The 17,324-nt window shown below is 36.8% G+C and overlaps 1 protein-coding gene across 1 annotated transcript in view; it reads right to left on the bottom strand.

Annotated features, from left to right (window-relative positions):
- impg2a (interphotoreceptor matrix proteoglycan 2a) overlaps positions 1-16,841 on the bottom strand; it is a 34,627-nt gene extending 17,786 nt beyond the window's left edge. Inside the window, exons 1-14 of the mRNA XM_030124298.1 lie at positions 16,530-16,841; positions 16,209-16,439; positions 12,840-13,006; positions 12,706-12,731; positions 12,575-12,607; positions 11,308-11,354; positions 10,921-10,979; positions 9,489-9,644; positions 8,624-8,682; positions 8,511-8,531; positions 4,233-4,426; positions 2,627-2,670; positions 2,458-2,472; positions 888-1,065 (exon numbers count right to left, since the gene is read on the bottom strand). Coding sequence (XP_029980158.1) covers positions 888-1,065; positions 2,458-2,472; positions 2,627-2,670; positions 4,233-4,426; positions 8,511-8,531; positions 8,624-8,682; positions 9,489-9,644; positions 10,921-10,979; positions 11,308-11,354; positions 12,575-12,607; positions 12,706-12,731; positions 12,840-13,006; positions 16,209-16,439; positions 16,530-16,608 — 1,309 coding nt within the window. The 5' untranslated portion in view covers positions 16,609-16,841. The remainder of the gene's footprint in view (positions 1-887; positions 1,066-2,457; positions 2,473-2,626; positions 2,671-4,232; positions 4,427-8,510; positions 8,532-8,623; positions 8,683-9,488; positions 9,645-10,920; positions 10,980-11,307; positions 11,355-12,574; positions 12,608-12,705; positions 12,732-12,839; positions 13,007-16,208; positions 16,440-16,529) is intronic.
- Between the last annotated feature and the right edge of the window lie 483 nt (positions 16,842-17,324).

Genomic DNA, 17,324 nt, shown 5'->3' with positions numbered 1-17,324 from the left:
TACGTCTAGAGCTCACAGAGAAAATACTATTTTAGATCCGCAATACGAGAACTAAAAACTTAATTAAGATTGTAGTATAATTTACTCTGTAACTTAAACTGTTACACAGGTTCTGAGTAGTCTGTAAATATTTTTCCTCCTGAGACCCAGCAATGCATTTTTGTCCTCTGTAGGAGACTAAAGTTTCACAGTTTTACTTTAAAAAATTACATACTTAAACCTTTAATCAGAATACTTTATTAATCTAAGGGGGAAATTATTGGGTGTTACAGTCGCTTCATTCAAGTTTAATAAAAGTAGCAAGAATGAAATTAATACAACTGAAAAAGAGAAATATGTAAATATATACATATAAAGCTCTAAATGTACAAACATATATATATATATATATATATATATATATATATCTGAATGTATATACCAAATATACATATTAAAACACTCTGGTAGACATAAAGTTAGAACAGCAATTCGTACAATATGCACTAGACAATATTTTATCAATATGATAATTAAAGAAATGTTACTATATCATTAAGGAAGCAAAAGTAATGTGTTATGTTGTATAAATGTGAGATGGGGGTGGGATTTAATAAATTTTCTTCTTCCCACTCCTTCATATCCTCCTGAGACCTAGCACTGCATTTTTGTCCTTTGTAGGGGACAACTGTTTGACAGTTTTACTTAAAAAAATGCTGTTCATTGCAAAGGACATTCCATTAAAAATGTAAATAAATAAATAGAAATAGCTTGAAATGTACCTGTTGCATTCTGAAGTTTCCAATCAAGACAACTGTTTAATGCAAAAAAGCTAAAACTTTCTCTCTCATGGGTCTCAGGAGGTTAAGGGGGAAATCTCAATGTGAAGCTTCAGGATAAACTCTTACTGTCAGATTCAGAGGCTTCAGTGGTCAGAGGAGAATCAGGAGGAGCTACTTCACTCTCCTCCAGAACGATGATATCATTATCATTTTGTGTTGTTGCCACCGTGTTGACTTCTGATGTTTCAGGCAGCAAGTCCTCTTTGTTCACGTCCTCAGTCTCCCCTTCCAGAATCAAGATCTCCTGCATCACAAACAGGCTTTATTAGATTCAGTAGGTAAAGTATTCAGACCATGTACTCATATCACACTGTGAAAATACTCCACTACAAGTAAAGGTTCTGTATTATTATGCCATTCATATTGGATTAATATTACTGCTGCATTAACCCATAAAGACCCACTGCTATATTTGTGGCAATTCCCAAATGGATTTTTCTTTAGATTTAACTATTTTTAAAGTGATTTATCACCATTTATGATAATATTATTCTCTGTGTTTTGCATTTTTCAGTGTAACTCATGTATTTTCCTATATTTAATTCACTGATCATGTAGATGTTCATAAAAACTCAGAGGAAATTCAAAGGTTATTATATCAAAATAGAGAAAAACTGAAGAAAAAGTGACTTTTTCAACAAAATATATCATTAACTGAATGGAAAAACAAGTGTGTCCATCCTCTACAACTACAACATGGATTCACCAGTAAAACCCATGGAGTTGGATATATGACACTGGATTTATGTTCAATTAATGATAGATTTTGCTGAAAAGTCAATTTTTCTTCAGTTTTCTCTGTTCTTATATAATAACCTTTGAATTTACTCTGAGTTTTCATGAATATCTCAATCAAATATAGAAAATTAAATATAGAAAAATACATGATGTACAGTAAAACTTTCAAAATACAAAGGATAATATTATAATAAATGGCGATAAATTAAGAAAAGTAAAATAGAGAGAAAAATTCATTTGGGAACTGACAAAACTGTAGTACTGGGTCTTTATGGGTTAAAAAGAAAATTTAAAGCCTGATAAAAGTCATAACACACCATATTTTACATATTCTATTTTTTATCTACATTCTTAATGTTAAGTTTGCTATAAGCTAATAATATAAAAGTGATTTATGTTGTGGCAAACTCATAAGCCCTGTGCTTCGAATTGGATCAACATGAAAGTCTGAAAAACCAGAAGCTGATTCTAAAATGTTCCAAATCCAAACCAGCAAAGTGCTTTGGTGGCACAGTAGCTCCGTTCTCTTGCCTGTAAATCAATTACTGATGAAGAGTTTGTGAAACTCTCCCAATTCGTATAATGAGTCAAATTAATCACTTAGAGAGCTGAGCTAGAAAGAGAAGCCGCAGACACAGTTGGTGCAATTCTAACTCTGATTACCATCAAAGTACAGAGCCGACCACAAGACACCACAAATAAGAATGTGAAATGATGTAGACAGACTTAAGATGGTGTTAGTTGTCTGGATGAACTCATATGTGTGGTATCTCTTCTAGACTCGCTGCGGTGTGGTGTACTGTAACCCTTCCCCCAGAATAGCAGTGGATTATTATAGCAAGAGCCAAACTAATCCTCAAAGCTCCAGTTCATCCTCACTGGTGAGCTCATCCTCTACCTGCACTGCTGTGGTCTGGATAAGATCACGAGCCAGTTAACGGTTATCGCAACATCAGTCAAACTCCTGCCAACTTCCTTAAACAAAAGTGATCTATCAACTTTAAGGAATTCAAAGACGCTGGAGGGACTGTTGTCATGATAGTCATAATAGGTGACTTATTACTCACCGTGGCTCCGTCTGCAGCATTGACAGACTCAGGGACTTCAGACACTGTGGAACCAGAGGAGAAAACAAATATTAATACAAAGTGACACAAACGGCAAATGTGCCAAATAGTCTCAATAATGCTGTCTGATGCAGTCTACAGAATCCTTTTAACTTTTATTCCCTCAGCACTGACAGCCTTCATTCTGACAGTGTTACCTTGGGGGCTAAATTTCTACAAATCAGTGCTCAAGTCTGGAGCTGATATCAGCCGCTGTGGGCCAAGGCTATTACTGCATCACAGCAAAATAATAAAGCCAAGCTGTCCCTTTAAGTTCCCAGACGTATGCACTATGTCAGCCATATGAAAGTGTTTAGGCATCATTTCACATGTCGCAGCCTATAACCAGTATGAGCGTCACATGGTATCAATATCCAGAGCATTATTAGAGTTAATAAAAAACGAAGACTAAAACTAGCATGAAAAATTATTTAGTAACAAGAAATAAAAACAAATTGCTCCTTTTAGTATTCCCCCTTGATTAATTTCACTTTTTTGTTTACAGTCTGAGCTCCATCCGCAAACACCTGATTCCTGGAAGTTGGTGTGTAAATGTTTTAAATGATTGTATATGTTTGGGTTTTTTCTATGTTTGAAAATGCTTTTATTATTGTAAAACTGTAATGATGTGACTGTATCGCTGCCGCCTTGGCCAGGTCTCCCTTGAAAAAGACAAACCTGGTTAAATAAAGGTTAATAAAAAATTTAAAAAAAAAAAAAAACAAGTCAGGTCCTATCCTAGTAATACCTGGAAAAATGTAAAATAATTAAAACTAAGCTGAAACTCTCTCACTCTAAATGAAAGCTCCTGCACTAAATGAATAAAAAAAAATCTGACTTAAACACTAAGTCTACAATAAATTAAATAAAAATAAAATAAAAAATATTGACAAAACTCACTGGAGGAGGAGATGGCATAGACATTATCAAGTCTTTCGATTCAGATTTCTGGAAAAGTCTTACCCAAAAGTAAACAGCAGCTAACCTACTTAAAGTTGCTTTATCTAACAGATGCAGCTGACATGTGTCAAAATGTGTTACCCTAAAGACGAAGGTATCTGTAAAAAAGGTTATAGAAAATAAAAGTCTAAACTAATGCAAAAGAAAACTTGTGGGCTCTGATTTCCTTTCTGCTGACTTCTCTTTTGGACACCACTTAATGACAAGCCTTTAACTGTAGCACAGAATAAACACACACTTCTTATAACTGATGACTCTCTTATTTGTTCATTAAAAATGGCCCACTTTTCTACTGAAATTTCTTATAAATATATATCTCTGTCCTCTTTGACAGAGAGAGCCGACAAATAAGAAACAGATGAGACTATTAAAACCCTGGAATGTTTTTTCAAGTGGTGTAGCGTATGTTGTAATATCAATGCTGGGTCTAATGTGCCTCTATTTGATATGACATTTGGAGTTTGGCCCTGCGCTGCATGCACTACCTCTGCCAACGGGTTCCCAGTCACTTCACTGTGGTGCCAATTAAATAAAAAAAAAAAAAAACACTAGAAATGTGGCATGTGTGTTGTGTTACAGTCCAGGGCATGTCTTTCATAGTCATTACCGCTCTCTAACTCCAGGGCATCAATGGCATCGTTTTTGACCTCAGTGATGACCAATGTGGGCAGTTCCTTCACTTCACGGTAGGAGTTTTCCACACGGTTGGACTGCAGGGTCAGATAGTCCAGTTGTTCAGTGCTTACCCCCGTTCCATCCACCACAACTGTGACGGTGTAGTCGACCACCACACCATCCAACCTGGACACAAACATGCAAAATAATGACGTTCCATTCAACTCACAGACATAACAGCACTTTTTTTTTTACTCAAACTACTGCTGGTGTTGTAATACTGCACATTGCTTCCCCTAATCTCCTTACCCAAATGTCCTTGAAGTAGCCAGTAAACATTCTACACTCTGCTCAAGGGCACTTAAACAGAAGTTAAACCTTAAAGATCTAGAACTATTTTTGTCGAAGCTTCCAAATGAATCGAAGCCTTATCCCCATTTATTATGATATCCTATACATTTTGCATTTTTCAATGAAAATCATGTCTCTTCCTGTGTTTTATTAACTAATCATGTAGATGTTCATTTTAGCTCAAATGTTATTATATCAAAAGAGAGAAAACTGAAGAAAAAGTGACTTTTTCAGCTAAATATATCATGAGCTGATCATAAAACAAGCATCTACAACCACTGTCACTGATCCAACTCCATGGGTTTTACTGGTGAATCAGTGTTACAGAAGATGACGGTGTTTCCATGTTCACTACAAAGCCTCTGAATGTCCAAATGGATCACATCTGATGACTATGAGAAGATGACAAACTGTATTTTACCTGAATTATTTGCATATTGATAGGATTAGTGCAGGGGTGTCAAACTCATTTTAGTTCAGGGACCACATTCAGCTAAATTTGATCTGAAATGGGCTGGACCAGTAAAATAATAACATAATAATAAAGAAATTCTGTCAACTCCAAACTTTTCTCTTTGTTTTAGAGCAAATAAGTAAATTTACATTATGAACAGGTTTACATCTACAAACTCTCCTTCAAAAGATGAGAGTAACATTAACAAACTGAAAAAATAAGTGTAATTTTAACAATATTCTGGCTCAGTTTATCATTTACACATGTACGTTATAACTTACAGATCACAGTGGATCTACAAACCCACAAAACATTTAGTAACCAGCAGAATATTGTTAAAATTGTACAGGGTGACACAAAAAACAGGAACTTTTTAACAATCCAATAAAACCAAGAGTGATGGAAGAAAAATATTTTATTCATAGTAATTGAAACCTTAAAACATGCCATTTAAGAAACGATGGAATTTTCATTTTTTTAAAATTACAGGGTGACCCAAAAAAACGGGAATTTTTGAAGTGCGTATTGGCAGACATGAGCAAGTGGCAGCACTGCGAGACAGTGAAATTCAGGATGAAATTCACAGTATCCCAGCTGAGATGTTGCAGTGGTCAATGAGGAATCTCAACAGCAAATTTCAAGAATGCATTCGTACAGGAGGACGCCATCTACAGGAAGTAATTTTTAAAAAATGAAAATTCCATCATTGTTTCTTAAATGGCATGGTTTAAGGTTTCAATTACTATGAATAAAATATTTTTCTGCCATCACTCTTGGTTTTATTGGATTGTTAAAAAGTTCCCGTTTTTTTGTGTCACCCTGTACATACTTCTCTTAGGACATTTCAGGTTATTCACTTTTTTTTTTGCAAAATTATGCTTTGTTTTAGTGTAAATACATGAAAATATTTACATCTACAAAGAGAAACATTTGGAGTTGTCATTATTTATAAGTTATTATGATAGTATTTTACTGGTCCTGCCCACAAAAAGACTGAATTGGTCTGAATGTGGAACTTCAACTAAAATGATTGTTAATATCTTAGTGTAATTTTTGCTTTTCACAAATTCATCCCAAGGGCCGGACTGGGCCCTTTGGCGGGCCGGATTTGGCCCACGGGCCACATGTTTGACACCTGTGGATTAGTGGATCAATAGTTATGAAACATGTTAAATCAGTAGGTGTTTTTGGTCACTGGTGGATGTTCAGATGTTTGAGGGTTAAGAGAGAGGAGAGGCTTCATGTTGGGGAAACATCTTGTCACTATATTAATGCATAGTTTATACTGTACCTAACCTACAAACCTTTCACACCAGATTCTACATACATTTTAAATTGAAAAGTGAAAAATGTCTCCTGAACCTGACGAAAGCGCAGTCTTCAGAGAGGATGAAAATCACTTTGGCATTAGTTTGATTTAATGTCAAACCTGTTACAGGAGTTGTACTGAATTTACAGATGACTGATGACATGAGCGGTTTACTCCAGCTTGGAGCGCAGTGTAGACCAAAACGGCCGAGTCAGCAGAATGATCAATATCATCATAATAAACATGGAAACCTCACACAAAATTCCAGACCTCGGAAAAAGACATCTATCAGCTTTCATTTGACTACTGGGAGTCCTCCACTCTGACCTACTTTGTTGGGTTTCTGGCGGACAGCTGAGCACGTGCCGGCGTACAGTCGGCCACATTTAGAAGCACATCCAATTTTTCATTCTTTAGTTTAACATATAGAGCTCTGGTCCTGCTACGTCCAGCCATCAGCATTCAGCAGGAACGTGTACAATTACTCACAAATATTACTCTACAGGGTGGGGAAGCAAAATTTACAATGAACATTTAGTTGTTTTTTCTCAGCAGGCACTACGTCAATTGTTTTGAAACCAAACGTATATTGATGTCATAATCATACCTAACACTATTATCCATACCTTTTCAGAAACTTTTGCCCATATGAGTAATCAGGAAAGCAAATGTCAAAGAGTGTGTGATTTGCTGAATGCACTCATCACACCAAAGGAGATTTCAAAAATAGTTGGAGTGTCCATAAAGACTGTTTATAATGTAAAGAAGAGAATGACTATGAGCAAAACTACAACGAGAAAGTCTGGAAGATACTATTAAAGAAGAATGGGAGAAGTTGTCACCCGAATATTTGAGGAACACTTGCGCAAGTTTCAGGAAGCGTGTGAAGGCAGTTATTGAGAAAGAAGGAGGACACATAGAATAAAAACATTTTCTATTATGTAAATTTTCTTGTGGCAAATAAATTCTCATGACTTTCAATAAACTAATTGGTCATACACTGTCTTTCAATCCCTGCCTCAAAATATTGTAAATTTTGCTTCCCCACCCTGTATACTTCTCTAATTACTGAAAACCTTACTTCCAGTAGGCAACAATGAACAGTAGAAGTACATTTACACTCAAATATACATTAAATTTGGAAGCACTTGTTTTTTACTGCTACTTAAAGCATTCATTCTACCGTAATTCAGCGGGACATCATACATTTCAGTTCACTTTAATCATCTGACAGTTTCCGTGACCTGGACACATACTGTGATTGGCTCATAAAAGGATCACATTAAAACTAAATCCACCTCTACCACTTATAATATTAAACTGCTGCCTACACATTTATGCACAATGAATATTAATCCACAGCTAAAAAATAAATGTATCATTTAACACCGAAGGGCCTTCTGCTGCACTGTGCAGAAAAAAACATATGCATTTAATTTAAAAACATAACAAATTAATTGCTCATTTTCTTGTTATAAAATATTTTTACACTGGGCATGTCCCAGCAGTGGTTAAGGGTACTGACCATGAGCTATAACACCCACAATTCAACTCCCCTAGTTTCCTGTCTACACTGTATGGAGATGATATAACCTCTGATTCTTTATACACTTCTTTGTATTTGTTTTTGTTTTGTTTTTTTGGGTTTTATCCTGCTTTCCACCACTGATGAACTTGTCACTGATGTTTTGAGAGAAAAAAGAAGTAGGAGTGAAATAAATAGTGCTATTTTCTGTTAAGTAGAAGATCAGATTACTTCTTCCACTACTACAACAGCAGTCATTAATAATACCCGTTAACTTCTTTGCCTTTATTTTCCCATCCGACCCTTCTCCCACTGGACTGGTGAGGTCCTAAAGCCCAGATAATCGTCTCTATAGAAGCGGCACCTGCTTGGTCGCTAGGACCTAACATGATCCCACTTAACAGGTGAGTGACTGCACTAAGATCATTAACACATGTAACTAGTGACACACTGTAACACGTGACCTCACTCTGAGGTAAATAGTGTCCACACACAGTCACACAACACTGGGTTAAGGACTGGTTGAAAAGGATCTGTGGGCTTAAACATAGGGCAGGATTGAAGGTCAAAGAGGTTACAAGTTCAAGAAATAGTCAAAGTCAGACTGTCACAACCTCTACTCATGTCTCACCCTTGGGCATCCCTCTGAGACCTGCGTAAAACACACACAGAGTGGAATTAGATTAATGGAAGGTGGAGCGTGGGCCATATTGTGGGGAACAGTTGTGTCGTGCACAGACTGACCTGAAGTCCACCACAGACACACTCTTGAATCCAGGAAGTCCCTCCAGAGCATCTTCTATCTGCAAAGACAAACATTTCCTGGGCTTCAGATGCAGGAAACAATTGCAGTTACGATAAACTTTCTTAGCAAAATAAATAAATTCCAATGGGCCTTTTTGGTTAAAAGTACTTCAAAGTCTTTCAATCTTTTATTCTGTTTCCAAGATCATTTTCTTGTGGAGAAACTACTGCAGCTCAGTCATCGCTTTAATAAATCCTCTAGGCCTGGGTTTGACACAACAAAACAACAGTAAATAAGCAGTTCTGTAGCTCAATTATCAGATTTATTTAATCTATCAGAGGGTCAGGATACAAAAAGGTCCTGAGAGCATCTTGTTTCCTGACTTGTCCTCCATTCCCTCCTTCTCTACACTCATTTGCCATCTCTTCAGTCCTCATTTCTCATCCTGTCCAACTCTCCAGTATGTGTTGGCTTATATGTGACGGTATCCAGATCTTATATGTTCAGGAGAACCCAACAGAGAATAAAAATCAAAGCATTAGAAGCGCTTTTCGTTATGAACACACTGAGTAGCTGTGTGTACATGAGCATGGGCAGAGGTTTTTCTATTCCTACGGCACATCATTAAGCTGTTTTCAACACATCGTTATTTTACCCAAACCAAAAGTGGACCGAAACATCTTAACCCCTGTCTAACACTTTTTTTGTTTTACTACTGCTGCATTTCAAGTGCACATTATTAAAACTAAAAATGCATCCATCACAGACCATTAACTGGGCCGTGCAGTGGGTTGAAACAGCACTAAAGGGAAACACACAGGAATGACTGGGCCGTAGAAAGAGACAAACACAACAAACACAAACCTTTTCTACTAGCTGTCTGCTGAGAGTCTGGTACTTGAGGCTGGCGGGGTTGTTGAGGTCATCGCTGAACATCTCACCGGTCAGGAGGATGCTGAGCTCCACTATCTGCTCCAGTTCAAGTGGTGTGGGTGACTCGACAGCAATGTCATTGTCCAACTGGGTCATCATGAGAAAAGGCAGTCCATACATAGAAGTCAGTTTTATTTGTGAGGACAAATATGTCAGAATTTTATTTTGTAGTCTGCCTTCTGACAGATCCAAGTGAAGAAAAGGAGAAACATTTAACATGGATTATGCAGCAGAAAATTTCAGTTTGAAATCAAAAGTTAAGTGGATTGATACGGTTAAAGCTTTTGGGTTAATAAATTAGTTAATTTTTCATTATTATTGTGAGAGAGTCCATTTATAGCATTTACAACTGGTGCAAAACAAAGATTTAAAGAAAGAAAGAAAGAAAGAAAGAAAGAAAGAAAGAAAGAAAGAAAGAAAGAGTGCTTCCAAAATGCCCTTGAAATTAAATAAATTACATGGAAGTTGTCATAAATTAACCCATAAAGACCCAGTGCGACTTTTGTGGCAGTTCCCAAATGAATTTTTCTCTCTACTTAACCTCTCTCAAGCTATTTATTGAAATAATATCCTCTGTATTTTGCTTTTTTTTTTTCAATGAAAATCAGGTATTTTCCTATATTTAATTCACTGATCATGTAGATGTCCATAAAAGCTCAGATTAAAGTTGATTGTCATTATATCAAAAACAGAGAAAAATGAAAAAAGTGTGAATTTTTCAACAAAATATGTCATTAACTGAGCATAAACTAAGTGTCTCTATCCACTGTCATTGATCAAGCTCCATGGGTTTTACTAGTGAATCGATGTTGTAGAAGATGATGGTGTTTTCACATTCGGTACAGAACCTCTGAACGTCCAAATGGGTCGTATCTGATGACCATGAAAAGACAACAAACTGCATTTTACACCAGTTATTTACATGTACTGGTAAGATTAGTGGATCACCAGGTATTAAACAGTTCACATCAATAGATGGTTGGGGTTGACAGTGGATGTTTATGGGTTAAGGCCACGGGTGTGGCGTTTTTGTACAAGTGATATTTTGTTACTTTTTGTGGGCGTCATTTTTTAACGTGATGATTATTATATTGTTTCTTAGCCATTCATTCTAAATATGTAGGAAAATTAAACTGAATGTATGTTTAGTCTGTGTGTTTTTTCATTTTCACCTTAAAGATCTGACATATAAAGAACACAAGTCACCTTTAGCCTTATATTTGATTTGCTAGGTTTTAATAAAAGTATTGATACACCGTATGTGAACTCTAATACAGAGGGTGTAACAGGTGTTGTGTGTACACATATGAACACATAGAGGAATGAATGAGTTTGTGTGTTGTGTATGTTCTTGTGTACTCACTGAACTCTCCTCTGGTTCTGGGACAACAGCAGCTGCTCCTACAGGGACATCTCCTTTAGCTAAAGGTTCAGGTGAAAAAATGGGATTGTTGGTTTATTTCAAGTAGATGTGAGCTTAAACCTTTGGCAAGTGTTGTGATGTCTGCCTGCTGTCCTTGTAGATTAGGTGTTCCTATATCTCCATCCTTCAGCCAGAAACTAGCAACCAGGAACATTATGTGTCCAATACTATTTGTAAAATGCACCATCTGAAGTACTAAATTATGTCTTGACCCAGCAACAGAGATACTTCCACATGATAAAGTATTGAGGTATTGGGTGGTTATGTGAGTTATGTATGTTATCACATGACACTGCAGTTACCAGTGTTGTCATGGGTGACACTCACCTAACTCAGGAGCCACAGCAGGTTCCTCTGTGTCTGGAGACGGAGTGCTGTGAAGCAGGAAAAGATTTTTTCAACACTATCAATGCAACATAATCAGACATTTAGAATATTTAAAGCATACGAAGTCTAGAGGATGTAATACACCACAGGTAGAGATGCACATAGAATTTAAAGGATAAGGGGTTTTGTATAGTTCTGCAGAGAAAAACCGACGATTCTTTTTTTTTTTTTTAAGATGAGCCAAAGTCAATTACTGATGCTCAGGAACTATATCGTTGTGGTATAAGACAAAAAAGAACCATAGAGTTGCCATTAAGGTTCAGTGGGCGCCACAGTTAGTATTAACATTCCGTTAGAGCATTGAAAATATGCACAATTTGGTGAAAAAAGTCATAATAAGATAAGATAAGATAAGATAAGATAAGATAAGATAAGATAATCAGCAGCAAAGCACAAAAGCACACAAGAGCAAAAGGAAGTGCAATGTAAAAAATATAGACAAATCAATAAGGCTATATATACACTATTTACATGCTGATCATATCACAGGTTGGATAGGGATACGGTATTTCTGGAAAACATTGTAATTTGCAACTGCTATTTTGATTTGAGTCTACTTGGAAGCAAAATGCCCTGTTTAGTCATTATGAGATTAGTATTTTTGAGATAAGTATTTAATGAGATAAGTATTTTTTCAACTGAAAACCAAAAACAAATTAGCAAAAAAGAAAAAAAAAAAAGAAGTTTGCAATTTGCAGTTTTCATTTGGTATCTTTTGCTCAGACCCAAAATTTCACCATGCGATAGCAATTTTATTCATTTATTTTATATTTCTGCAATTTGCTCACCCTAAATCCTCATAAATCTGGACCTTCAAATTGCAGCATTTTACACTTGTATAACTGCATCTGCTGATATTACAACTACAGAAACAATTCAAGAAATTGAGCACAAATTGGAAGCAATGAATTTGTCCCTTAACAGCAAGAGTACGGTCCCTTTTGAGTTTTTAATAGTTCATACCCAACAAAAGTGCAAAGGAATAAGCTCTAAAAAAAATAGTACTTTTACATTTGCACATTTATGTTGGTTATCCTTTAAATCTAGTGGGGGCAGGGGGGGTGGGGGGTGCAAAAACACATGGAGCTTAGTATCTGCATCTTAATCACACAAATGAAAGAAAAGTATTCAAAAGGTTGAAGTTTTGAGGTCTTGTGGAGGAGCAGGGATATGAACAGGTAAGGTTGAAGAGTGTTGACAACCTTACCTGCACATATGTTGCCAGGACCTGGAGGGCTCACTACAGACAGTAGGAAGAATGACACATGATCAGAAACACACAATTAAACCTTCATATATGTTACAAAGGGGAACAGTGTGGAAAGTGCTTATTTTTACCTTTTCAAACCTGGCAGTGACATTCTCTGGAAAAAGAGGAAAATAAATATTATGAGCTACAGTTTCAGCAGTTTAAAGTGTACTTTACGAGTCATATATTCACTACATACCCTTAAACACTGGTTATGACCAACCTTTTTAATCAGAGCCTGATGTTCCTCTGATTGGCTGAAGTAGTTGCCAAAGTCTTGAGCCGAAAGTGTGCCTTCCTGGCATTTGCTCATCCAGCTTTGGTACTCCACTTGCTCTGGGAGGCGATCCCAGAAGATTTTGAAAGCCTCCCATATGGTCTCCTGGCAAACTAGTCAGAAAACAGAAAAGGATACTGCTCACTAATGGTAAACTCATATCTGTGGTAATGTGTTCTTTTTGCTCAGGGGATCACTTTAAAATGCCCTTCAATGTAAAAATAAATGAAACAAGTTTAATAGAAATCCAACGTCCAGATTTACATTGTCTGCTGTGATGTAACTCCTTTTTAATGAGTCAGCCTACTTGGCACGGAACCAGTCAGCGCACAGACGTATGTTTAAGTCGTCTTCACTAATCAACACTGTCTGCGAGTCCAGAGACCTCCAAGTCTATCTTACATAACAAATCTTAAAGGAGTGATATTTTGCTTTTTTTTTTTTTTGTAAAGAATTATGTATTTTAAAACATTTCCCTGTGGTCTACAGACAGGCTAAACAAGAGGCATGTTCTTCAGAGTTTGTAAGGTAATAGGACCTGGAGGGTACACCAGGTAACTCTGGAACTAATCCAGAGTCTGTGACCTGAAGAGTTCTCCAATCAGGACTTTAAAGGAGTGATATTTTTGCTTTTTTAAATAGAATTATGCATTTTAAAACATTTCCCTGTGGTCTACATATACTGTAAATACTATGTTTGGGTCTAAATCAGAGGTCACCAATCTTGGTCCTCGAGGACATCCTGCATGTTTTAGATATTTCCCTCTTCCAGCACACTTGACAGTCATTATCAGGCTTCTGCAGAGCTTGATGATAGGCTTACCATTTGAATCAGGTGTGTTGGAAGAGGGATACATCTAAAACATGCAGGATACCAGCCCTCAAGGACCAGGATTGGTGACCCCTGGTCTGAATTCTTCATTAATTCAACTCCACAGGTCCATCTTCAACCCTATATCTGAGTAATGACACCAGAAAGGTTGTTTTGAGCGCTGGCCCTTTAAATGCAAATGAGCCACGTCACACCCCAACACCTCCAGGTTGTTGACTGTGCTGCTCTGTCCTATTCAACCATGTGTGTTCATTAATACAACCAACAACTGAACATTTTGGGACATATTTTAGAAGTTTGGACATATTTTCAGTATGGACTACAACCACTGCTGCTGACAAACGATTATGTCGTACTCGGAGAAATGTTCGTCAGAAGTCTTGACCTTATATGTGCAAATGTCGTGATGTAACTAGTTATAAAACGTAACAAATTCAGCAGGTACTGAAACAGGTTGTAAAAATCCACTAAATTTTTGCCGGAATGAATATAAACATAGCTTAGCAGCACCTGGAGGGTTCAAATTCAAACTTTTGGAACTATTAGGGTCCAAATACACAAATAAATGAACCAAAGACTAATAAAAGTGGGTTTAGCAAAATATGACCCCTTTAACATTTCCCTTCTATACCATTCCACCCAGCCTGTCTCTGGCTCTGGCCTTGATCTCTGCCCATTCACTCAGTCACTCTCTGAACCTTTTTCCCTTGATGAAAAACACACATGCATTACAGCTCATTTTTCAGGCAGTAACCCATCCAAAGTTCTCTTCTTTGTCAAATATTTTGGCTCTGAACCTTTGTGATGCACTGCACCCCATCAGTGCTGTTTTAGAGAAGAGAGCATAAATTAACTAACTTCGCTGCATGTAGTACCGACAGACTGATTAATCTACTTGGTGTGTGTTTTACACACCATCAGTATCGACAAAAACTTGGCAGATGGCTTTTAAAATTACTGGCTTTGAGAGCAAATGGCTCAAAAACTAAAAATCACACCAAGAAAAACCATGATTTTTAAAGATTAACTTAATATTCAGTTCCAGATTAGTGATTCATTACTTTGAATTTGATGTTCAGTGATAGAAATTTATTGGTTTACTTAAATATTTATTACCTCGACTTTCAATTTTCCAATTTTTAATAATGTAAAAGCTTTAGGAGGGTCTTGATATCAGCTGATCAATCAGGTATCGGCTTTGGTCTGCTCCAAACTATCATTATTACATCATCCTCTGGTATGTAGCCTCACTGTGTGCAATATCAGTGTGCACATGTTGTTGAGATATTTCCATATCCATAAATGCAGAGTGTTGAAAATGACCCCCAGTTTACACAGACTTCTGGCTGAATTGGAACATTAAATATACAGTATTAACCCATAAAGACCCAAACACCCACCGTTGACCAAAAGCATCTACTGATCTAAACTGTGGATCAACTAACCCCATCAGTCCGTGTCAGTAACTGGTGTAAATACAGTTATTCATCTTTTCATGGTCATGACCCATTTGAACGTTCAGAAGCTCCGTAGTTACCATGGAAACACCTTCATCTTCTACAAAATTGATTCACCAGTAAAACATATGGAGTTTGATCAATGACAGTGGATGGACGCACTGGGTTTATGATCAATTAATGACAGATTTTACTGAAAAAGTTACTTTTTCTTCATTTTTTTTCTGTTTTGATAGAATAACCTTTGACTTTAGCTTTTATGAACATCTATATGATCAGTCAATTAAACATAGGAAAGTAGATGATTTCACCAGAAAAAAAAAATGCAAATTACAGAGGATAATGTTGTAATAAATCACTTAAGAAAGGTTAAATAGATAGAAAAAATTATTTGGGAACTGCCATAAAAGTCACACTGGGTCCTTATGGGTTAAACTTATAAAAAACCCCAAATGTGATAAGACTGTCAAACTATATAAATAATTTTTACAGAGAACTATTGTTAAAGAATCCCTTTGTATTTGTTTGTTTTTGTTTGTATGTTAAGATTGTTGTAAGTTCTTGTGGCCTTGTCGATTGTATGTTTTCTTTGTTGACTGTATTCTTTGAAATAAAGAAAAAAAAATGTTGTTGAGATATTTGATTCTGTTAGAACATGAAGTTAAAGAAATGCAGTTTTTGCATCTTGTAGCATTATTTTGGAGGCCATACTACAAGCTTTGTGGATAATGAGTGATCTAACCCTGTAAATGAGCACACACACCTCAAGTACATCATACTCAGCTTCACAGCAAATCTCTTAAGGGTCTAATTGTCACTAGTGTCCACACAGATGTCTAATGACCTGACCTAAGACAGCACCAGGAGATAAATGGGCCAGTGCTCCCTTTCTCTCTGACCTTGAAACAACTGCATTATCTATAAAATACGGAAACTGAATTTAGCGTAAGAAGAATGAAAGACAAGTTTTATCTCAGTATACAACATCTACATAGAGGATCCACTCTCAGTCAGGTCCAGTCGTACCTCTGAGATAGAAGTAGTTCAGATGGGTTGCAACAACTTGCTGAACAGTCTCCTGTGCACACAGTTTGACTCCACTTGGGAAAAGGACGTTCCGTTTCTGACGAGACAAAACTGCATGGCCTCCAGTCGTTACTTTAACATCAGATACATGAACAATGTGTGGAAATGCCACAGGCTTCTGGCTATGAGGCACATCGAGGTCACCCATAGAGGAACCTTCCAGTGTTGCATCTGTTATACAAGAAAAAAACGTCACATTTAGGAGTTAACAATGACTGTTCAACTGGATTCAATAGTCAAAAAAGCTGGTTTATGACATACCTGTATTTAGATCCAAAGAAATGACCACAGAAATTAATGCAACAGAGCAGAAAACACATTTCCAAGATACAATGCACATGTTAAATCCGTGTTTGTGCTTAAATCCGTAGAGTGGGAAAAGGGTCCAGCTGATACGTAGTTCCTCTCAAGTCATATAATGGCAATGTGAACAACGTCTTAAATGTTTGCATAGTTCAGAATACTCCAAAAAGTGAACAAAAACATAAACAGAAGTGACTTGAAGATACAATCACATGGTGTTTTCCTGCTTTCAGCTGAAGAGAGGTGTGTCCCATGGTGCTGAGAGGAGAGTGCCTGGTTCATGTAAGTAGGCAGATGGCTCCTGGGAGAGAGGGGGGATTTTTTAATGCTCTCTAATCCTGTTTACTTTAAGCCTTTTAAAGGAACTTGCCAAGAAGTTACTAGAGCAACACTGGAAAGGGATGGCATTCAGTGTGAACTAGCACCACTAATGCGATACAGCATCTTGTAGGTTAATAATTCTCATAGGAACTAGTTTGACTTTAGTGCAAGAACTACACAATATGATTGTTTGGTGATGCCATAATAACAGACAATGGGCTGCAGAGGTATTGGAGGTCAGATGTTTTTCTTCTTGAATTTCTTTCTTCCTTCAGCTTCAAACCTCAGAGCATCAGAACCTGAAATGCAGCTTCTTACTAACAGCCTATGCTATGTTTAAGAAATCCCAAAGACCACCCATCTCCCCCTCACATGTACACAAAACAACATGTGTCAGTTTGGTCCAGCAACTGACATGATGAGCTAAAGGGC

This window comes from Sphaeramia orbicularis, chromosome 21 (assembly GCF_902148855.1).
Source record: "Sphaeramia orbicularis chromosome 21, fSphaOr1.1, whole genome shotgun sequence".
Taxonomy (NCBI): Eukaryota; Metazoa; Chordata; class Actinopteri; order Kurtiformes; family Apogonidae; genus Sphaeramia; species Sphaeramia orbicularis.
Note: the sequence above shows the minus strand (reverse complement) of the source record. Positions and strands in the feature narration are given on the sequence as shown.